This window comes from Selaginella moellendorffii, unplaced genomic scaffold, assembly GCF_000143415.4.
Source record: "Selaginella moellendorffii unplaced genomic scaffold, v1.0 SELMOscaffold_10, whole genome shotgun sequence".
Taxonomy (NCBI): domain Eukaryota; kingdom Viridiplantae; phylum Streptophyta; class Lycopodiopsida; order Selaginellales; family Selaginellaceae; genus Selaginella; species Selaginella moellendorffii.
Window position 1 is genome coordinate 2,304,454 of NW_003314271.1, and position 19,922 is coordinate 2,324,375.

Consider the following 19,922-nt stretch of genomic DNA (forward strand, 5'->3'; position numbering starts at 1 on the left):
CTCTCCGGACCAAGAGTAAGAGAATACACAGATTTTCTACTACGTTCTCTTCCAGAGTCTTTGGAGCACTCGCATCTGCGACCTCTGGCTGGAGATTTGCTGCGAGAGATCCTCGATGGGGCGGACGTGGGCGATCTGGAACTCGCTCTCCAGGACCCGCTTGTCCAGGCGCTGGAACTCGCCGCTCACGATCCGGTCCTCCAGACCGTAAGAGGTGATGACGATGAGAGAGCCGCCGGGCGCCAGGCACGAGGCCGCCTGGGGTATGGCGATCTTGAGCGTGTTGATCTCGTCGTTCACGGCGATTCTCAGGGCCTGGAACGTTGGCAGCGCGGGATGCTCGTCCTCGAATCTCGGTGGCTTGGATCCAAGGTTTTGTTTCCTGCGATCTATAGAGAAGAAGAAATGGAAGAGCTTCGCAAAGTGAAGAAGAAGAAATGGAGGAGCTTGATCTTACCGATGAAGTTGACGAGCTGGAGCGTGGTTTTGAAGGGCCCTTTCTTGAGGCGGGTCTCGGCGATGGAGTGAGAGAGCTCTTGCCAGTGTTGCTCCTCGCCGTAGTCCCGGAGTAGTCGTCCCAGCTCGCGCTCGTTCCACGAGTTGAGAATGATCTCGGCTGTCATCCGGGAGCGTCGATCGAATCGCATGTCCAGAGGGCCGTCCATGGTGTGGCTAAAGCCTCTCTCGGGAGTGTTAAGCTGGAAAAAAGAAAGCTTGCAAAGATGGTGGCATGGTTTTCTTTATTCTTTCCACTAGCAAGAAGAGATTATGATGCAAAAGCGAAAACCAAGAATTCAAGAGCAAAATCACTTCAAATTCATCAGGAAGAAAAACGCAAGAACTCGGAAAAAGAGTCTAAGAACCAGAACAACGTAGAAGAAAAACAAACAAATCAGCCAAGAAGAAAGTGGAGACAATGGCGCATTTTAGAGCAAGAAAGGAGGAGCAAACCAGATTCATCACAAAATCCAACCATGAAACTCAAGAAGAAGAACGGTTTCCATGCTATGCATGCCATACCTGCATTGCGGAGAGACCCAACACCATCAAGATCCCGTCCACCCCTCGCTGGAGCAAGCCCGGATCGATCTGGTTGAGCTGGAGCTTGAGACACTTAAAGTTGACACTGGCAAAGTGGAGGCGGAGGTGGGCATTCCCCGCGGCGGCGGCTTCCAACTTGGGTCTGGCCAGCAACACCGCGTCGGGGTCTAGATCCAATCCCACAGCTTGCCGGAGCTCGGGATGGGTCCGTATGATCTGTGGAGAAAGAAAGAGAGCGATGTTTCTTTCGATCAAAAGAGAATGGAGCCATTACCTCGAACGCGTGAGCTCCGTTTCCCAGCGTGCAATCCACAAACGTTTCCAGGCGATTCGGCTTTAAGTGTTGGAGCACCGGATTGATCATCACTGGCGAGTAAATCGCTGCGAGGTTCCTGTACCATCGCTTGATCATTGTCAAGGGCATTAGAGATTATCTCAGCACCCTCACCAGTTTATTCGATCGATTCATCGAAACATCACCTTCTTTTCTTGGATCCAGAGAGAGAGAAGTTACAATTCGATTGCTTTCTGTCTTCTTTCTAAATCACTCGACTACCTGAGAAGAAACAAGTAACGAAGTATCTCGAAAGAGAAGCTCTAAACACTATGATCTATGTAGAGAACTAGCTTTTACCTCGACGATTCTCATCCTCGGATGGCTCGCTTCACCAATCCTCGCCGAAGTATTTCTTCCTCATGTCGTCGATGATGGTGCGTGGCCGTCCTTCGCCATAAGTTCCACCCGCGTACTTGGTCGCTCCAGGCAGCGGCTTGGGAGGATTGTTTGGATCCATGTTGGGATAGTTTCCATTAGCGTCGCGGTACCAAGGATTCGGAACAGTCGGATGTGGATTCCCCCTGGGCAAGTAAACCAAGAGCGATGAGTGAAAGAAAGAAAAAGAAAAGAGAAAAAGCTGCACCTGCGTCCTCCTCCAGAGTAAGATGGTGGCGGAGGAGATGAAGCGTTTGGATTCGGCCAAGTCTTTCCAGCTCGGGGATTCGTGTTGAAGTTACCACCGCTACCGCCGAATGGAGGGCTCGACGAGTTGTTGCTTGCACCGGCTTGATTCCCATACGGTGGCATGTTTGTGTTCACGGCCCCGCCAGCATAAGGATTGCCTCCACTGTTGTTGAGAGAACCATACGGAGGAATGCCGCTGCTATTGCTGCTGTTGTTGGTGTTGCTGGAAGAACCAAAGGGAGGGATGGAGCTGCTATTGTTGTTGTTGATGTTGCTGGAAGAACCATTGGGAGGGATGGAGCTGCTACTGTTGTTGTTGTTCATGCTGTTGGAAGAACCGAAGGGAGGGATTGAGCTGCTACTGTTGTTAAAGTTGCTGGAAGATCCACCAAAGGATCCACTGTTGTTGCTCGGAGGAGATCCATACGGAGGAACCGAGGTGGTGGAGTTGCTTGATCCACCGTATGGAGGCATTGATCCGCTGTTGTTGCTCGGAGAAGATCCATAGGGAGGGGTGGAGTTGCCTGATCCACCATAGGGAGGGATTGATCCGCTACTGTTGCTTGGAAAAGGAACCGAGGTGGTGGAGTTGCTTGATCGAGGAACATTCCCGGCTCCACCGCCATAAGGACCTCCGTATGAAGGAGGAGTCGAGCTAGAGCCCCCGTTACCGTATGGAGGAATCGAGCTTGATCCTCCTCCCATGCCGTAGCCACTAGAAGGAGATCCGCCGCCACTGTATGGAGGAGCCGAGCTAGAACCTCCGCCACCGTATGGAGGAGCTGAGCTAACGCCGTAGCCACCGCCACCGCCACCTCCACCAGAAGGAGGAGATCCTCCGCCACCATATGGTGGAGCCGCGCTAGAGCCTCCGCCAACGCCGTAGCTACCGCCACCTCCACCAGAAGGAGGAGAGCCTCCGCCACCGTATGGTGGCGCCGCGCTTCCTCCACCAGGAGTCGAGCCACCACCGCCGCCAACGCCATATCCTCCAGCACTGTAGCCACCGTTACCTCCACCGCCGCCCTGTGGGGGAGGGCTCACGCCATAGCCGCCCCCAACCCCATAGCCACCGCCGCCTCCGCCAGGCACAGAACCATTACCTCCATCGCTGTTGAAAGTGGAATTGTGATGAACGAGCACCAATGCCGATGGATTGGCGATCTTGGAAGCCGCCGCGCTACCGCCACAGAGCTTCCCAGCGCCCAAGACGATCAGCCGCCTCGCCGCCATCGCTCGCTCGCTGCTGGCCAAAAACCCTACACCCTATACCCTAAACCTCAAACTCTTGCAAGCTTGGACGAGGCTTTCTTTCATCGGCATAGCCGCTGGATCACTCGCATTTTGGCGCTCCTACACCGGGAGTTTTTCTCGATCTCCGCGGCGTCGGCCGTGATCGGGCTCGTGGTGAGCAGCATGAACGCCAAGTCCACCTTGTCGAACACCAGCGACAGCTCCTTGAACTGGTACTTGACGATGCGATCCTCGAGGCTGTGGAAAGAAATCACCGCCAGGCGACCACCGGGAGCCAGGCAGCTGCTCGCTTGTCCGATCGCGGACCTCAGTGACTTGAGCTCGTCGTTCACGGCGATTCTTAGCGCTTGGAACGTCCGAGCTGCCGGGTGCCTGGCTCTCTTGAATCTCCCTGCCGGTAGGAGAGAAGTAAGATATGAGTTCCACGAGTGGTGTGTGTAAAGCCTTACCTGAAGTGAATCTTCCTCCAACAACGCTGGCGAGATCTTTCGTTGTTTTGATCCCGCCGTTGAGCCGCGCGTCCACGATCCGGCTCGCCAGGAACTTCCACCGCATCTCCTCGCCATACTCTCGCAAGATGCGGCCAATCTCAGCGGCGGACCAGTTGTTGCAAATGGCTTCCGCGGTGAGCCCAAGAACATCCTGCAAGCAAGTTCCCGTGAGATCTCTATCACGATGAAGAAATAGACTTACACTCGAATCCATTCTCATGTCCAGAGGTCCATCCAAGTAGTAGCTAAAGCCTCGCTCGGGAGCGTCAACCTGGAAAAGGAAGTGAAAACTAGAAAGATTGGCATTCACGGCTTACCTGCATTGACGAAAGTCCCAGGTCCAAAAGAATCCCATCGAAGCCCCGCTCCAAGAGCTCAGGATTTCGTTCTTTGAGATCCTTCTTCATGTTCTTAAAATTGGCATGGAAAAGATCCACCTTCGCCATGCTACCTGAGAGATCGCTTAATCTTTGTCTCGCCAGCTTGAGCGCGCAGGGATCAACGTCCATTCCCACGAACGTCTCCAGCTCTGGATGCGCTTGGATAATCTTTGCAAGGATGGAGTGTAATTCACTACCATTTCTCTATTGACAATCGAGTTGTTACCTCGAAAGCATGGCCTCCAGCTCCCACAGTGCAATCCAAGAAGGTTTTGACGCTTCTTCCTTCGAAATGCTCCAGGAATTGCCTCACCAGGACGGGCGTGTGCGGCAATCTCTTCTTCTCCCCAGATTGAGGAGTGAAATCCTCCTCGACCTCGGACTCCAAGCTCGCAGCAGCGGCGGCAAGGCTCCTGAATCCCCTCCGCTGCAAAATCGAGGCGCTCGCGACCGCTAGCAATCCAATCCGGCAAACCCTAGCGCTTCCAACCGTTGGAGACACGAAGGGAGAACAATGCAGCATCTCCCAAGAACCCTAGCGAGGTAAAACTCCTCGTATGAATGGTAAAGGAAAAACTAAAAAAGATTCTTACAAGCGGATGCCGACGAGATGCCTCTTTATTTGACTGGTTCTATGATATTTGAGGGCATCGATTCCTCACATTGAAGCGCCCACATTCTTCTCGTGCTGTCGATCCATCCATCCTCGGCTTTTTCCAATGTGGACTCTAATGTGGGGGCTTTCGATCGTCGCATCGGCGCTGGCGCTGGCGATAGCGCTCTCCAATCCCGCGGCAGCATTCGCGGGATCTAGAGCGCAAAACTCCGAATCGGTAAGCGTTTTTTCTTGAAGTAGCAATCCCTTTCCTCTCGATCTCTTGTTCTAAGCCCTGGCCGATATTTCGCTCTGGATCTTCCTCTCTTTCTCGATCTCTTCTCTCTCGGTTGTCTGTCTGGATATCTTTCGATCGATATTTCGGTCTCTCTTCTCCACTTCTTGGACAATCCTTTCGAAATTCCTCATCGTCTCGGTGTGTTCCAGCTCGGGAACTGTGTCTACACGATCTACGTGCGCACCGGCAGCATCTTCAAGGGCGGATCCGACGCCAACATGAGCGTGGAGCTCATCGACACCTACAACAACAGCCTGACCATCGACAACATCGAGACATGGGGCGGATTGATGCCGAGCGGCTGGAACTACTTCGAGCGCGGCAATCTAGACGTGTTTAGCGGCCGCGGCTCCTGCCTGAGCACCACCCCTTGCAAGCTCGTCCTCACCTCGGATGGATCCGGCAGCCACCACGGCTGGTACGTCAACTACGCCGAGGTGAGCATCACGGGCCCGCATCTCGGCTGCTCCCAGCGCCTCTTCACCATCGAGCAGTGGCTCGCCACGGACACCTCTCCGTACGAGCTCTCCGCCACCGTCGATAAGTGCCAGGGCAACGGCGATCCAAGCATCCAGCAAGCCTAGTACGGAACTCTCCGTGGATAAGGTATATCCCTGCGAATGTGCCAGTTTTTTAAATAACGACAAACGCGGGAATCGAAAAGCCCAGGTTTAGGTCAACGTGGCGCAAGAGTATATGCGCCGGATCCTGGGGATATTTTGAGAATATCCCCGTGGGAAAAGGTCACGGGAAAAGTGCTATAAAGAAGCGAGGGTTCTTATCCTAAAGAAGCGCGCATCAGAAAAACCCTACCTAGCTAGAGAAAAGGAATGGCGGCGATCGCGAGCTTCGTCCCAGTTGCGTCGATCCGCGCTCGTGGTAGTGAGCAGAGAATTAGATCTTCCTCTCCATCTTTGTCTGTGGCTTCTTCGTCCTCACAAAAGGATGCAGTGATGGATCTGATTAGCAGCAGCACCGCAAAGGGCAAGGCGTGGTGGAGTCCTCTCTTCAATTTCTCCTCCTCGTCGCAGCAGCAGGACTGGGCTGCGCAAGACGATGCCAAAGAACTCGCTCCAAATGTAGATCTAGCAGCCAAGAACACCTCGGACAAATTCAGGATTCTTCGCCAGCGGCTTAAGGGCTTGGATGCCCACCACGACACGATGTACCACTCCTCGATCGCCTCGCGCCTGGCCACGCAATAGAAATCGTGGCGAATGGAATTCCATTGTGAATACCTTGTCTTTGTTGTTCTTCCCTCTTCTCCAAACGGAGAAATGTAACATACTGGAAACCCTGTTCTTGGAATTATGGAGTGGAATTTGTGTGATTTTTTAGTGAATCTGCTTGCACGGAAGTCCATCGAGATGAAAAAGGTAGTGAATAGTGGCCTCGATCGAGCGAGCACGAGCGTGCGATATGGGTCGATCTCTATCCCTTGTTCTTGGCCTTGTTCTTGGGTTTTTGGTGCGATTCGCAGCGAGCGCGGCACTCTACAAGGTGGGCGACAATCTGGGCTGGAATCTCAACGTGAATTACACGCAATGGGCGGCCAAGTACCCGTTCGCATTGGGCGATAGCGTCGGTAAGAGCTCTTCGCGAATGATAAGAGGAATCCGAGCGATTCCCATTCCATGGGCAGTCTTTGATTGATCTTGGGTTTCGGGAACAGTGTTTGTTTTCAGCGGATCTCACTCGGTGCTGATGGTGAACGAGATCGATTACGTGCTGTGCAACATTCACAATCCAGTCCAGAGCTTGTTGAGCGGGCGGGCGATCACCCTGGCAGCGCGCAAGAACTTTTTCATCTGCGGGATCCCGGGGCATTGCATCACGGGCATGAAAGTGGCGATCTATGCGTCAGTGGCCTCCAGTTCGCAATCGGTAGCATCAGATTTCTCGTCGCCCTCGTCGTCCGCCCGGTCTTCTTTCCCAGATTTTGGGCCGCGTCACGGGCCCGCTCTTCCCACGAGTTTGGGGCTTTTGGCTCTAATCTTCTTGCTGCTTGTGATCTAGATCGAAAAAAAAGGCGAGATCATCGAGAGAATGGCCGAGAATGCGTGAGGATTCACGCTTGCCAACGGCACAGCATCTGGGAGTCACACTAAACGATAAACAAAAAGGGAGAGAGCTTTCTTCCTTTAGTCAACTCTAGGCAACCTTTTAGGGCTAGTCAACAACAGTTTGACTATAGAATCAACTCTGGATATTCCCAATCCAGATATTTGTAAAACCCTTGATGTGGAGCACTCGTGTGCCTTGAATGAAAGATCTCGCCCAGACGGGCTTTGGATGAGCGACGGAGGATTGGATTAGGGCAAAGGAATGGCGAGCGTCCTTGGCAGCATTGCCTCCGCGTCGCCAGCGCCATCGTCGGCGGCAGCGTCCAAGCTCGGGAGCGCCGGCGTCTTCAGCAAGACTGTGAGTTTCCCGCTGCTAGGGCCGCCAATCGTAATCCTCCGGCATTCTTCCTCCGCGGCCCCTGCCAAGATCGTTTGCCTGGGCAATGGCGCCGGTAGCAAGCCCCTCTTGGCTAGCTTGTCCGGGTTTACTGTCACCAGCGACAGTCCATCATTCTCGGCAGGGAATGCGAGCGCGAGCGAGGAGCTCGCTATTGCGAGCTTGGGCATCGACAGCAGGATTGTGGACGCCCTTGCCAAGAGGGGCATTGTGAATTTGTTTCCTATCCAGGTATGTGAGATCTAATTCTCTACGTCGTTAAGTTTCATTGTTTCGTTCCAGAGAGCTGTCTTTCAACCGGCAATGCAAGGACTCGATCTCATCGCTCGTGCCAAGACAGGAACTGGCAAGACGCTGGCCTTTGGGATTCCAATCCTGGATAACATATCGAGGGAAAAGAGTAGTATGCAATTCAGGTGAGCCTGACATCGTACTACACAATGCTTGATTTTGTTTTTCTTTGAATCCAGACCAGCGGGAACTCCACGAGCAATCATTCTGGCACCAACTAGGGAGCTCGCGAAACAAGTTGAGAACGAGCTTGTGCTCGCAGCTCCACACTTATCTGTGGTTTGCATCTATGGTGGTGTTAGTATCGAAGGCCAACGAAGGCAACTAGCATCCAGTGTTGAAGTGGTGGTGGGAACTCCCGGCCGAGTCATCGACATGCTTGAGAGGGGCGACTTGAGACTGAACGAAGTAAAGTTTGCGATCCTGGATGAAGCGGATCAGATGCTTGCTGTTGGTTTTGCCGAGGAGGTCGAGAGAATCATGCAAAAGTTGCCGCTTCAGCGTCACACCATGCTTTTCTCCGCGACAATGCCGAGCTGGATAAGGAACTTAACAAGCAAGTATCTTAAGAATCCAACAATGATAGACCTGGTAAGTGTATCATTTGACTTGTTCGTTTTCTGACACCGAAGAACAGGTCGGTGAAAATGAGGATAAAGTTGCTGAAGGAATCAAGCTCTATGCAGTTTCTACAAATGACCTCGCCAAAAACAAACTTCTGGCCGATCTTCTCACGGTTTGTCGACTTTAATGACTGGGACTTGTATAAATAATATTTACTTACAGGTCTATGCGAAAGGAGGCAAAGCCATAGTATTCACGAAGACGAAGAGAGATACGGACGATGTTGCTGCTGTGATGAGCCGTTCCATTGGTTGTGAAGCCTTGCATGGGGATATTTCTCAGTACCAAAGAGAGAAGACCCTGAGTGGGTTCCGTGACGGGAGATTCAACGTTCTAGTCGCAACGGATGTTGCAGCTCGGGGGCTTGACATTCCAAATGTGGATCTCGTAAGTGAACTTTGTCTCTGCGAGGCCTTGTTTTAACAAGTTATTACTTTAGATTGTGCATTACGAGGTTCCCGGAGATTCGGAAACTTTCGTTCATCGATCCGGAAGAACAGGCCGAGCGGGCAAGAAGGGGACCTGTATACTTATGTATACTCTTAATCAAAAGAGGGTCCTACGCACGATTGAAAGCGAAGTTGGCTGCAAATTTGAAGCTATAGGCCCGCCTGCGGCTGAGGATGTACTTGCCAGTTCTTCTGATCATGCGTCGGAGTCGATCAAAAGCGTGCACCCGGATCTCGCAAAGCTCTTTCTGCCTGCTGCGCAAAAACTACTGGAAGAGCAGGGCGTTACCGCTCTTGCAGCAGCTATGGCCCATGTTAGCGGTGTTACTCAACTCCCTCCGAAACGATCGCTCTTGACATACGAGGAGGTAATTAATCTTGTTCTTCTCATCGTGGAACTAACGGTGTTCGCTGCAGGGATACATGACTTTGCAGCTGACCGGTGGAAATTTGATTGACTCAAGTGCGGTCTCGTCAGCTGTAATGCAACTTAGCTCCAAAGCAGGAATGAGCATGGGGAGAGTTACAATGCTTTCGAGTTCGACGGTATGTTTCTACCTTTCTGCATGTTTTTTCTGACCGCGTGAACAGGCCACCGGAGGGGTGTTCGATCTTCCAGAAGATCTTGCCAAGGAGATTCTTGCACTTCAAAATGTTGGAAGCAATGTTCTCACTGCCGTAAAAGTTGTAAGTACATATTTATGTTTCTTGCTGTTTGTTCCTGACAAGAGGTTTGGCAGCTTCCCGATTTACAAGAAGACTACTTCCAGTCATCATTCAGTCGAGGAAGGAGCTTCGGTGGAGGATTTAGGAGTGGCGGATCCTCGTACGGCGGCGGTTCATCTTATGGCAACAGGGGTGGCTCGTCCTTTGGAGGCTCTTCATATGGAGGAAGTCGCACTGGTTCCGGTTATGGTTCCTCCTCATACAACAGTGGAGGTGGTTATGGTAGAAGCGAAGGCTCGAGCTATGGGGGGTCATCCTATAACAGTGGATCCTCGTATGGCAACAGGTCAGGAAGCTATAGCTCTCCAAGCTATGGTGGAAACAACGGTTCCACTTTTGGTAACTCTTCAAACTACGGTGGATCTGGATCGTGGTCCAACTCCAACAGCAGGGACGCTGGCTACGGTTCCAACAGCAGGGATGCTGGCTACGCCACTGGCTCTTCCACTGGCTTTGGTGGAAATGCTGGTTCCTCCACAGGCCACGGCGGGACTGGCTACGGTGGAACCTCCGGTTCATCCACTGGATACAATGGAGCTGGCTTTGGTGCAAGTTCTGGTTCCTCCACTGGCTATGGTGGAACGTCTTCATCTACTGGATATGGTGGAACGTCTCCATCCACTGGATACGGTGGAACGTCTTCTAGTGGTTTCGGAGGGAACTCGTCGACAGGATTTGGAGGAAATTCGTCGAGTGGCTTTGGAGAAACATCATTTGGTGGAGCTCGAGGCTACAATGCCAACCCGACGACTCCCAACGCAGGGACTGACTATGGCTGGAGGAAAGGTGCCGGGAGCTCGGGAGGATCAACCGGTGCCACAACTCCTTCATACGGAGGAGGATATCCTCCTCCTTTTTCAACCGGAGGAGGATATCCTCCTCCATCTCAACCTGGCTATGGTGCGTCGGCTGGGAACACTGGCTATGGAACTTCCGGCAACTACGGTTATGGCAATTCTCCTTCGGCTACTGGGACTACCTACGGCTATGGCAACTCTGCCTCCACCAACAATGCTAGTGGCGGCTACGGTGGAAATCCCGGCAATGGGTATGGTTCAAGCACATCGAACACAGGAACAGGATTTTCGTCTGGGGGTGGTGGCTATGGAGGCTCTCAAAGCTCGTATGGATCCAGTCAAGCCCCTTCCTCGTATGGCTATGGTGGCAACCCGTCCCAAGGTGGCGGCTATGGCTCCAGCGGCTATGGAGCGGCTTCTCAAAACTCTCCCGGGTATGGCCGCGATTATAACGCGCGTGACCAGAATTCTTCTCGTGGCTATGAAGCTGGAAACTCGACTCCAAACGATCAAGGTGATCGTCAAACGAGCTGAAAAAATGAAGACTATTTGTGTTAATTAATAAGTAAGATTAATTAACATGAGATTATCGTGGCAGGCGTCTGAGGCGACGAATTCGGCGGCCTCTCGTACACTTTTGCTGCTTCATCCAGGGAATGAGCTGAGTTGTCTTATAGAGAGGATGCTGTGGAATGCTCGTTTCCGAGACGCATTGCGCACTCCACGTGAGACAAAGCACCAAGAGCTCGCTTCCCCAGAGTTCACAACCTAACTTATTGCTGTTGCTAGTTGTTCCAACACTCGGTCTCACCTTTGTTATCAGATCGCTATTCCCTTTGTGAAACCAGTAACTGGCAGATTTCAAAAGTAAGCAGAAATGTACTTCAGCTTCACCTCCTCTCTTCAATCTGCTCTCTGATGAAATAGTGGAACATTTCGAAGCGTTTATTCCTTTCATGGTGTACTTGATTCATAATCAACTGTAGGCATGCTGTGTTGTTGTAAACGTTCAGCAATTTTCCACATTGAAGCTACTCATCAGGATGGTCTATAGTTATGACGCTCAAGATTCATTTTCCTCTACATATAGCATAACATTTTTTATTTAGTAGCAAATTGAGATTTCCAATATCTAGTTGGGCTTTGTGTACAGAGGCATCTAGGCATGTTTTATGAAGTGGCTTCAATCTCATTCCACCTCTCTCAGCAAGCATCAGCTTTTGGCATGAATAATCTGTTAACATCAATAATCTGCCACCTTTTCTTCTATATATATCGCTAACTGATTATGGGAGTTAAAGATACTTTACTGCAATGGTTCTCAAGATAGAACCAGTTTGACACTCTCTAGCTTCCTTCATTTTTTAAGCTCTTGTCATTTATTCATTTTTCCATTTTCTCGTAGTCAGATTCTAGTTTGACCCTATAGTTTTTTCCTGGTTTTTCTATGTGTTTTCAAATTTCACACCTTATTCCCATTGTTTCTCTATTATCTCCATTTTCATCATCCATCATTTATTTTTTGTATGTGCTAGACTTGGATTCTTTTCCAGCTATTAGTTGCTTGTTGGAGCATCAGTATAATTCTGGGCATATTCCTGGATATGTTATTGGGCATTTCCAGTTGATAAGCCAAGGCCAGTGCCACTGGCCAAGATTTTGGGCCGTATGTCATAGCTTGAGGCATTCCACTCAAAGTCTATATGCAATGGATGGAGTGCCTTGAGTCTGCTGCTTAGAGGAAGGAGGGTTGATCCGACAAGGGAACTGTGTTGACGAGCAGGGATGTTGTGAAACAAGTCCCTACACCCACGATTAGAACAACAAACGTTAGTAAACCAACTAATCACTGATTTGTAGAATGGATATGCAGCTGGCATGAAGAACACAATTATTGTACATGTGATCAAAATTTGAATATTCTGTCGGGGGAGGATAGCCCCTGCAATTAGTTAGCTTAGTGTAGAAAGAACTGCTTGCTCAACCTCGCAGGACGTGGATAGCATCCAGCTGCCAACTGTGCCTAGGGATCAAGATCAAAGAGCCGAGCTTTGTGTGTATAGAAAAGTGGATTTCAGTCTAGGGGTGTGTGATGTAGCCAATAGGGAGGTGTAAGAGACCAATAACATATAGAAGGGATGTGAGGTGGCAGAGGTAGGTTATTTTACTTCTTAAGAACCGAGAGGACTGGAGTTGCAAAAGAACACAAGCTCAATTCCTTCAAGTGTATGAGGAAAGGGTGATCTTTTCTTTTCTATAGGGGATCCTGATCATGGTTCTCAGGTAGATACAGCCATGGCATTTTTGGTTCTCTCTCGCAAGAGTAAGAAGCCAGTGTCAAACCGACAGATCTTCAGATGAAGAAGCGGTGGAGATTCTGGTCATGTCCTTTGAAGATCGATTCAATAAGTTGATGGATATGAAAGTCCTAGGAGCTTTGGAGACAGCACATGTGGAACCTCTTGGAGGTCCAACTCAAGTAAGAGGAGATGGAAATGCATTGAGAGGGAGGTCAGGAAGATTTGGCAACACACATCAGATCCAAATTTGGGGGTGTTTTCCAATGGGCAAGGGCAAGAGTCCAGGATGCTGCAGAGGATTGGTAGTTGCTACAAAGGGCCAGCCTTTGTTTGTGTCTGTGGACCCAGCTGCCAACGTCCCAACATTCCCATTTCCCCTGTCAGCTTTCACCTCTACTTCGGGGGTGAATTCTAGTTCACCACCTTACGTGACTGCTGTGCCAGTGTACAGTGTGGCAACGTTTATTCCCTGGCATTTCAGCACTGGGGGGATGCTGTCGCCAACTTTCTTGTGGCCTCCATCATGGCCCTAGGGAAGCACTCCGTGCTTCTTCAGGACTTGCGGTGGATTGCTGCGGGGGAGCCCAGAGCTGGATCATTGGCTCCACAAGGACAGGTTCCTATTAACTCATTATGCGGGGGAGTATGATCGGATGGTGTTACAAGAGTGGACTTGTGGTTTTGACGGCTAATTCACCATCATGGAAGTTCCAAAGCGAAAGAGAGTTCCTTTTGCATCGATATACTTAAAGGGGTTAGCATCCAACTGGTACTACGCTCTTGAACAGTACAAGGTGGCTCCCTCATGGGAAGAATTCAAAAGGCTGCTCGTTTGTGTTAATAGCAGTGGCGTATTTACCCTTCAACGATACATCTTGCGGTCCAATCGTTACAAGAGTTCAATGAAACATGGTTGAAAACAAGATTCGGCGATCATGGAGTTCCGGAGGTTGCGCCCGCCCGCATGAGCTCTGATGGAGGCTTGGTTGACATTGTGGAATGATCCTCTATGCCAAGGACGGAACCAGTGGACCAACAAGCCGTTGTTGGTGTCATCATCATGGACTTCATCAACGTTTATTTCTTGTCCACTAGTGCATTCTACAGTTGAAGAAGTGTGTACAAAACGTCCAGTTAAAGAGAAGGTGGTGCTAATACATTTATGAAGACGGCACCTTGGCTCCTTGCTCCGCAGAGCAACTGGACACCCAGAGAGATTTCTTTATCCTGGAGGCCAAATCACCATAGTATGAGTGCCGAAGATCAAGTAAAAGATGGCTTCGATCATATCCATTGCCTTGAATGTGTTTGTTGGAAAAGCTCATCCACAGTACCTCATGTTCATGTTGGTCAATTTTGGAGCATCATATATGTTTATCAACAACGTTGGCTCCAGAAGCTGAAGCTCACTACATCTTTGCTGCCAAGGCCACTAGTTGTGGAGGTTACTGTTCGTGGGACTTTATTGTCAGAGGCAGAAGTCCGATGCAACATACAGGTAGGAGGATATCAGATGGAGGGGACGTTCCATGTCCTTGAGATGGGGGCCGTCAATATGGTGTTTGGAGTTGACATTCTCCAGACTCTAGGAAACATCGTTGTTAACTTTGGAATAAAGTGGATGGAATTTTCTGTCCAAGGGAAAGACATATACCGGGCTGGATGTGCAACCTTTTCATCAGTTTCAGCAAGTTTCGGCAGCTCAATGCTCGCGGTTAGTTGCTCAAGGTGGTGACCCTAGGAGTTCTTGAGGAGCAGCGACTAATTCAGCTTGCAAAGACAGCTTTGCCAAAGGAGCGAAGCCCTGGGAAGAAAGCCAGGGAGAAGAAATCAGTGAAGAAAGCAGACCCTGGAGGACTGGAGGAGAAAAATGACAGCAAAGGCAGGAGGAAAGCAATGAAGCAAGCTGCCGCTTCGTCCATAGACTCAGATGATGCTGAAGTTTCTGGTGAGGAGGGCAGAATATCCACAGAAGTGGAAGATGCTTTGGCCGAAATTCCACTTCCAAACGACGTAAAGGTACTTGCAAGTTTTTATCCTCATGTATTTCGCAAGCAGATTACTGCTTGAGAGGCTAGTGAGAAAACTGGGGTGTATCACCATATTTGTTTGGAATCAGGAGCTCCTCCTACCACCCGAGCTTTTATTCGTCCAGATCAGGAGGAACGCCAGCGTGTCGACGAGATGGTGGGCGAGCTATTAGCGGATGGAATGGTGGAATTGAGCACGAGTTCTGGTTCTCAAGAAGTAAACAAAACCTACACATTCCTGCTATATAATCGATCCCTCTAGGAGGAGTTTGTGCTGTCTCTTACTTCACCAAGGACATCCCAGAGGAGTTAGGGACCGAAGTACAGTATGATCTGTTCGAGCTCCAGGAGTTTATTCTCAAGGTAATGTATTTTTCTATTTCATGCCTTCACACTAAGCTTCACAAGCGTTTATGTAGGCTGACAGTGCCATGGAATGAAGTTGCAACTTAATGGCATCACTTGAAATATTGTACATCCAGTTTCGGCATTTGACTTCTAATCATGGGATTGTCCCCTCATGAAAATAAAAGATATAACAGCCATTCAGCAAGTATAATTAGCGCTTTCTTTTAAATGGTTTTGCGCACTCACTGCTATTGACAAAAGGTTAACAAGTTAATAACAGTCCTTAATTAAACGACTCCACTGGGGATCGAACCCAGAATCTCTGGTTCCGTAGACCAGCGCCTTATCCGTTGGGCCATGGAGTCACATGTTGGTAACCTCCTAGAGTTTTTCCTACTAGGAGGTTTAAATTTTTACCATAAGGGTTTTTGGTGGAAGATATTTTTTTCTAAAACCCTAGGCTATGGCGAGCCAGGTCCTGTTGGGAGCGCCAAGCTTGGCGCCGTCGGCCGCATTCCCTGCCTCCCGGCCGGGGAAGAGCCCTGCGGCATTGCGCAAGAGCGTGCTAGGGTCTCCAGCTCCGGCGCCATCGCCAGCACCAGTTCGTCTCTTCGCGAATCCGAGGTATGGAACCAGATGCTGCTCCTACAGCGCCGATAGCAGCGCCTCGAGCGGTGGTGGGGGCTTTGGAGCTGGTTCTAGCCCCGGCTATGGCGGCGGCGTGAGCAACAACAACAACATCTGGATTAATCCCAATGCCACCGAGGAGGACAAGAAGAACTTCGTCTACAGCACGGGGAGCTCTTCGATCGACAAAAGGATTGGGAAGACATGGGCGAATCCAAGCGCTGGTGGCGTAGATAGCCCCGGTGGGGGCTATGGTAGCTCTGTGGCTCCTCCTGGCGGTGGCGCTGATTATTCTGGCCAGAAAGGGGCTGCTTCTAGTGGAGAAGCTGATGCGAATGCTCTATCCGGTGGAGGATCTACTGGAAGCGGTGCTGCTTCTGGTGGACTTGGTGGTGCTCCTGCTACTACTTTCGATGCGGCTGCTTCTCCGGCTACTCCATCGACCACTGGTTATACTGGAGGCGCTGGTGCTCCTGCGGGTGGCTATGGTGTGAGCTCGTCGACGGGCTATGGCGGTGGCTATGGCGCGAGTGGAGCTTCTTCTACTGGCTATGGAGCTGGAACGTCCTCGACTGGTTATGGTGCTGGAACGACGCCCTCGACTGGATATGGTGCTGGAACGACGCCCTCGACGGGGTATGGTGCTGGAACGTCCTCGACTGGCTATGGTGCGGGAACGACGCCCTCGACGGGGTATGGTGCTGGAACGTCCTCGACTGGCTATGGTGCTGGAACGTCCTCGACTGGTTATGGTGCTGGAACGACGCCCTCGACTGGATATGGTACTGGAACGTCCTCGACTACCGGAGGCTATAGTGGAAACCCATCAACAGGCTATAGCTCGCCTGGGTCGACCGGATACGGAACTTCTTCCGCGTCCACCGGCTATGGAAGCTTTGGCGGAACGTCCCCGGCATCGACTGGCTATGGGACTGGCACAACCCCGAGCTCCACGACCGGTTATGGATCGTCGACTGGTTTTGGAGACGCGTCCACTGGCTACGGTGGAGGAAACTCATCCACCTCGACTGGCTATGGTCAAAACTCTTCGACGGGCTTTGGTGATGGTCAAAACTCTTCGGGAAGTTCTACCAGTTCTGGCACGGGTTACGGTGGAGCTGGTTCCTCGACTGGATATGGAAGCTCGGGAAATTCTTGGGCTGGAAATGCTTCAACCGGATATGGTGGAAGCTCGTCAGCAGGGAGTACCTTCGGTGGGGGCTACGGTGGGAACTCCTCGACTGGAAGCGGATTTGGCGGCTCCACAAATTTTGGAGAAAGTTCTTCGACTGGAAGCGGCTTTGGTGGCTCCACTGGTTTCGGTGGGACTTCTTCGGGTGGCTTTGGTGACAATTCTTCAACTGGAAGTGGCTTTGGCGGTGGTTTCGGTGGAAACTCTTCGACGGGCTTTGGTGGGAGCTCAACCGGCTATGGTAGCTCCAACGGCTTTGGCGGGAGCTCCTTTGGTGGCGGAAGCTCATTCGGCAGGAGCTCGCCTGGCTTCACGCCCAGATACCACAGCAACCCGACGACGCCCAACGCAAGCACTGACTTTGGGTGGAGGAAGGGGATGAGCACCGCTCCAACGCCGCCACCCCCGCCGCCATCCACAGAGCCGGACAGCTCCACAACGCCATTCTCGGCTACAAGTTTCCTCGGGGGAAATCCTGGAGCTTCCTCGCCCGGATACGGGACCACGCCTAGCTCTTCGTATCCGGGAGGCTCCACAGGAGGCTCGTTTGGCTCCACAGCGACGGGAGGCTACCAAGGAAACTCTACGGGCTTTGGGTCCTCGACGAGTGGCGGCTACCAAACGAGCAGCTCTCCAGACTTTGGATCCTCGACAACGCCGTCGTGGAACAGCGCACCATCTTCGAGTCCGAGCACGGGGTGGAACAGTGCACCGTCTTCGAACCCAAGCACGGCGTGGAACAGTGCACCATCTTCAAGTCCGAGCACGGGGTGGAACAGTGCACCTTCTTCGAGCCCAAGCACGGCGTGGAACAGTGCACCATCTTCCAGCCCGAGCACGGAGTGGAACAGCGCACCATCTTCGAGCCCGAGCACGGGATATGGGAGTGAGAGCGCTGCTTCAACTAGCTCGCAGGCGGCAGCCCCTGGAGCGGCTCCAAGTTTTGATTCAGGTATATAGTCTTTGAGTATGGTTTGGTTTCTAAGATTGAATACAATGTTGTTGACGCTGGTAATCGCAGCAGAGAGTTCTGGATCTAGTGCGGGACTGTCAGTTTCCGCGAGTGGCTCTGGTGTTGAAGCGGCAGCTTCAGTAGGATCTAGTAGTTCGTCAGCTGGCGAGCCGACGCTGGTAGCATCATCGTCAACTTCGCCAGCTTTAACGGGATCATCACCATCAACACCGGCTTCTGGAGAATCCACACTAGCGTCGTCGTTGTCTGGATCGTCTACTCCAATTGCTTCGACTGGATCAAGCACGCCAGGCCAAACTTCGAGCTTGTCCCCTCAGACTGTATCAAGCTCGGCTCTACCTGGCACTGGAACTGGATATGGCACGAGCTACTTGGGTGGAGACGTCGGCACGCCTGCGAGTTCTTATGGCTTTGGCGCTCCACCACCACCACCAAGCTCTCAGACGCCACCAAATCCTTCTCCATCGCCATCGCCATCGCCAGCAAATCCTTACGCGTCTTCCTCTTCTCCTCCCCCGTCGTCGCAATCTCCAGCAACCAGGAGCTCTTTTGCTGGTTCATCCAGAGGAGGAGGAGCTGCTGCTGGAAACAGGATCAACAAGGGACCAATGCCCGAGTTCAAGCTTCCAGACGGCACGAACAAGTGGACGTCGGTGGATGAGATGAGGCGGCACTACTTCCCAAACTGCGATAACGAGCCGCCGCCACGCAGGACATACAAGACCCCCGACCCCAGCGCGGGTGGATTCGTCATCCCCGACGGCTCCAGGAAGTGGAACTCGATCGACGAGATGCGGCGGCACTACTTCCCAAACGAGGATTTCTCCACGCCGCCAAAGAGAACGTACAAGGCCCCGGATCCAAAGGCTGGCGGCTTTGTTCTTCCCGACGGCTCTCGCAAGTGGAACTCGATTGACGAGATGAGGAGGCACTACTTCCCGGACGAGGACTTCTCCAAGCCTCCCAAGCCCTTTGGTTCCACGGGAAAGAGTGACAAGTGATCGACAAAGCTTGCCATTGCCACCTTTTCGTCTGAAAACTATTCTATTTATCCAAACCTTTATGGAGGTAAAGCCCTATTTGATACATTGGATTAGATTATATTCAAACAAATATTTTAATATGAATATCTATGGCGCAAGCGTGAACCTCATGGCAGCCATTCAATGCACGATCCAAGTGGTAAGTCTCGGCCTTCGAAGAATTCGACTCCGTTAGGTTTCTTGTGATTGATCATCGCTTGCGCGGATGATCCGTCACATTCTTCCACAAGTTAGAATGTGAGCCTTGTGCTCGTCGGGGGGCCCAATTCACCATCTCCAATTCCGAGTTTACGCTGTGGTCGTGGGTGCTACCAGTCGGGCAGCTCATCCAGAAGCTCCAGCTGCGAGGATATAAAGTGAAGGTAAAGTCTCTTCTCCTCTCAGCATTTGCCTGTAATGGGCAAATGTTTGAGGCATTCTGTTTTAACTTAAACTTCTGTGAACACCTTTTTTATGATGGCTTTCGTACGGAAATATGATTCTGAGACTTTAGAGATGCTGCCTCGGTCGGTGAAAATCGTTGTGGGAGGAGACGTTGAAAGCAGCGGTCCAAGGTCGCAACAAGATTATCTGCTGGATCATATTTCCTGCTGATCCATACGAGTTTACAACAAGGGAAATCTATCAACAGCATTCCAGGTTCGCATACACTTGCTTTACCAGAAGTACTCTTGTGTTCTTTCTTCTTTTTGTTTTTGTGCGTGCAGGCTAGCACAAACTCGTGCTGGGCGGAGCAGCAAGCAAGCTGGTTGTGGCGAAATTCATCTGAGCAAAAGAGGTGGATTCCTGGAAGATGAGGAGAGGTGAAGCTTCCAGTGACTGGTACTTTTTTCTTGTGAGTAGCAAAGACTTGTTTTTCGGGGTTTGTACCCAGCAGAGGTGGCTATGTAGAAATGGTGAAAAACTTATCGGTTCCTTCGGGTTTTACTCGTTTCTATTCTTCATTGTGTGGATTCGAAGGTCTAGTTTTACGTGTTTGTGGCGATGGTAAACGTTACAGCCTCATTCTCGAGACCAGCTCTGGAGAATACGACGCTCCGAG

At 51.3% G+C, this 19,922-nt stretch overlaps 8 protein-coding genes and 1 non-coding gene across 14 annotated transcripts; 5 read left to right on the forward strand and 4 right to left on the reverse strand.

Moving 5' to 3' along the window:
• Window positions 1-23: 23 nt before the first annotated feature.
• On the reverse strand, window positions 24-1,568 carry LOC112345787 (ribosomal RNA small subunit methyltransferase H-like). 3 transcript variants are annotated; one of them, XM_024673204.1, is made up of 5 exons: window positions 1,490-1,568; window positions 1,316-1,433; window positions 1,021-1,257; window positions 458-713; window positions 24-389 (listed from the first exon to the last, which is right to left on the reverse strand). In XM_024673204.1, the coding sequence occupies exons 2-5, from the start codon at window positions 1,403-1,405 to the stop codon at window positions 40-42; spliced, it is 933 nt and encodes a 310-aa protein (XP_024528972.1). In that variant the 5' UTR covers window positions 1,406-1,433; window positions 1,490-1,568; the 3' UTR covers window positions 24-39. The 3 variants fall into 3 exon arrangements, with proteins under 3 accessions (XP_024528972.1, XP_024528971.1, XP_024528970.1); XM_024673203.1 differs by lacking the exon at window positions 1,490-1,568 and having other exon boundaries at window positions 458-698; window positions 1,316-1,483; XM_024673202.1 differs by lacking the exon at window positions 1,490-1,568 and having other exon boundaries at window positions 1,316-1,483.
• Window positions 1,506-3,287, reverse strand: LOC112345786 (loricrin-like). Of its 2 annotated transcripts, XM_024673196.1 has the most exons (3): window positions 1,962-3,287; window positions 1,676-1,899; window positions 1,506-1,597 (listed from the first exon to the last, which is right to left on the reverse strand). In XM_024673196.1, the coding sequence occupies exons 1-2, from the start codon at window positions 3,233-3,235 to the stop codon at window positions 1,707-1,709; spliced, it is 1,467 nt and encodes a 488-aa protein (XP_024528964.1). In that variant the 5' UTR covers window positions 3,236-3,287; the 3' UTR covers window positions 1,506-1,597; window positions 1,676-1,706. The 2 variants fall into 2 exon arrangements, with proteins under 2 accessions (XP_024528964.1, XP_024528963.1); XM_024673195.1 differs by having other exon boundaries at window positions 1,506-1,899.
• A 3-nt stretch (window positions 3,288-3,290) lies between these two features.
• On the reverse strand, window positions 3,291-4,686 carry LOC9631440 (ribosomal RNA small subunit methyltransferase H). Of its 2 annotated transcripts, XM_002968517.2 has the most exons (5): window positions 4,354-4,686; window positions 4,065-4,295; window positions 3,950-4,018; window positions 3,706-3,898; window positions 3,291-3,647 (listed from the first exon to the last, which is right to left on the reverse strand). In XM_002968517.2, the coding sequence occupies exons 1-5, from the start codon at window positions 4,648-4,650 to the stop codon at window positions 3,316-3,318; spliced, it is 1,122 nt and encodes a 373-aa protein (XP_002968563.1). In that variant the 5' UTR covers window positions 4,651-4,686; the 3' UTR covers window positions 3,291-3,315. The 2 variants fall into 2 exon arrangements, with proteins under 2 accessions (XP_002968563.1, XP_024528967.1); XM_024673199.1 differs by having other exon boundaries at window positions 3,706-4,018.
• A 63-nt stretch (window positions 4,687-4,749) lies between these two features.
• Window positions 4,750-5,700, forward strand: LOC9650505 (PLAT domain-containing protein 3). Its single transcript, XM_002968219.2, has 2 exons — window positions 4,750-4,960; window positions 5,170-5,700. Exons 1-2 carry the CDS (start codon window positions 4,847-4,849, stop codon window positions 5,602-5,604), a joined length of 549 nt encoding a protein of 182 aa, XP_002968265.2. The 5' UTR covers window positions 4,750-4,846; the 3' UTR covers window positions 5,605-5,700.
• A 150-nt stretch (window positions 5,701-5,850) lies between these two features.
• LOC112345738 lies at window positions 5,851-6,225 on the forward strand. The gene has a single exon (XM_024673029.1). It carries the CDS (start codon window positions 5,851-5,853, stop codon window positions 6,223-6,225), a length of 375 nt encoding a protein of 124 aa, XP_024528797.1.
• A 202-nt stretch (window positions 6,226-6,427) lies between these two features.
• LOC9631441 (mavicyanin) lies at window positions 6,428-7,316 on the forward strand. The gene is made up of 2 exons (XM_002968220.2): window positions 6,428-6,605; window positions 6,693-7,316. Exons 1-2 carry the CDS (start codon window positions 6,440-6,442, stop codon window positions 7,034-7,036), a joined length of 510 nt encoding a protein of 169 aa, XP_002968266.2. The 5' UTR covers window positions 6,428-6,439; the 3' UTR covers window positions 7,037-7,316.
• On the forward strand, window positions 7,288-17,879 carry LOC9631442 (fibroin heavy chain). The gene is given in 17 exon segments (XM_024673030.1): window positions 7,288-7,711; window positions 7,763-8,362; window positions 8,409-8,507; window positions 8,558-8,782; window positions 8,835-9,212; window positions 9,262-9,390; window positions 9,436-9,531; window positions 9,585-10,899; window positions 11,021-11,092; window positions 11,226-11,349; window positions 12,717-12,878; window positions 13,112-13,283; window positions 13,515-13,652; window positions 14,064-14,165; window positions 14,387-14,696; window positions 14,787-14,914; window positions 15,506-17,879. Coding segments are annotated over 17 exon segments (6,735 nt in total). The 5' UTR covers window positions 7,288-7,345; the 3' UTR covers window positions 17,825-17,879.
• Window positions 15,338-15,410, reverse strand: TRNAR-ACG. The gene has a single exon. It is a non-coding gene; the product is annotated as a tRNA-Arg (tRNA).
• On the forward strand, window positions 17,821-19,805 carry LOC9631443 (putative protein TPRXL). 2 transcript variants are annotated; one of them, XM_024673201.1, is made up of 3 exons: window positions 17,821-19,242; window positions 19,374-19,519; window positions 19,588-19,805. In XM_024673201.1, the coding sequence occupies exon 1, from the start codon at window positions 17,834-17,836 to the stop codon at window positions 18,836-18,838; it is 1,005 nt and encodes a 334-aa protein (XP_024528969.1). In that variant the 5' UTR covers window positions 17,821-17,833; the 3' UTR covers window positions 18,839-19,242; window positions 19,374-19,519; window positions 19,588-19,805. The 2 variants fall into 2 exon arrangements, with proteins under 2 accessions (XP_024528969.1, XP_024528968.1); XM_024673200.1 differs by having other exon boundaries at window positions 17,821-19,519.
• The last annotated feature ends 117 nt before the right edge of the window (window positions 19,806-19,922 follow it).

What these genes read in the sequence shown, in the direction of transcription:
- LOC112345787 (XM_024673202.1), bottom strand. Translation starts at nt 1,465, where the DNA reads ATGCCCTTGACAATGATCAAGCGATGGTACAGGAACCTCGCAGCGATT. An exon ending in ACGGAGCTCACGCGTTCGAG is followed by an intron (nt 1,258 to 1,315) that starts GTAATGGCTCCA and finishes CTTTCTCCACAG; the next exon opens with ATCATACGGACCCATCCCGA. An exon ending in CCAGCTCGTCAACTTCATCG is followed by an intron (nt 390 to 457) that starts GTAAGATCAAGC and finishes TCTTCTCTATAG; the next exon opens with ATCGCAGGAAACAAAACCTT.
- LOC112345786 (XM_024673196.1), bottom strand. Translation starts at nt 3,235, where the DNA reads ATGGCGGCGAGGCGGCTGATCGTCTTGGGCGCTGGGAAGCTCTGTGGC. An exon ending in TACTCTGGAGGAGGACGCAG is followed by an intron (nt 1,900 to 1,961) that starts GTGCAGCTTTTT and finishes TTACTTGCCCAG; the next exon opens with GGGGAATCCACATCCGACTG.
- LOC9631440 (XM_024673199.1), bottom strand. Translation starts at nt 4,650, where the DNA reads ATGCTGCATTGTTCTCCCTTCGTGTCTCCAACGGTTGGAAGCGCTAGG. An exon ending in CTGGAGGCCATGCTTTCGAG is followed by an intron (nt 4,296 to 4,353) that starts GTAACAACTCGA and finishes ATCCTTGCAAAG; the next exon opens with ATTATCCAAGCGCATCCAGA. An exon ending in TGGGACTTTCGTCAATGCAG is followed by an intron (nt 4,019 to 4,064) that starts GTAAGCCGTGAA and finishes TTCCTTTTCCAG; the next exon opens with GTTGACGCTCCCGAGCGAGG.
- LOC9650505 (XM_002968219.2), top strand. Translation starts at nt 4,847, where the DNA reads ATGTGGACTCTAATGTGGGGGCTTTCGATCGTCGCATCGGCGCTGGCG. An exon ending in GAGCGCAAAACTCCGAATCG is followed by an intron (nt 4,961 to 5,169) that starts GTAAGCGTTTTT and finishes GGTGTGTTCCAG; the next exon opens with CTCGGGAACTGTGTCTACAC.
- LOC112345738 (XM_024673029.1), top strand. Translation starts at nt 5,851, where the DNA reads ATGGCGGCGATCGCGAGCTTCGTCCCAGTTGCGTCGATCCGCGCTCGT.
- LOC9631441 (XM_002968220.2), top strand. Translation starts at nt 6,440, where the DNA reads ATGGGTCGATCTCTATCCCTTGTTCTTGGCCTTGTTCTTGGGTTTTTG. An exon ending in CGCATTGGGCGATAGCGTCG is followed by an intron (nt 6,606 to 6,692) that starts GTAAGAGCTCTT and finishes TTTCGGGAACAG; the next exon opens with TGTTTGTTTTCAGCGGATCT.
- LOC9631443 (XM_024673200.1), top strand. Translation starts at nt 17,834, where the DNA reads ATGGTTTGGTTTCTAAGATTGAATACAATGTTGTTGACGCTGGTAATC.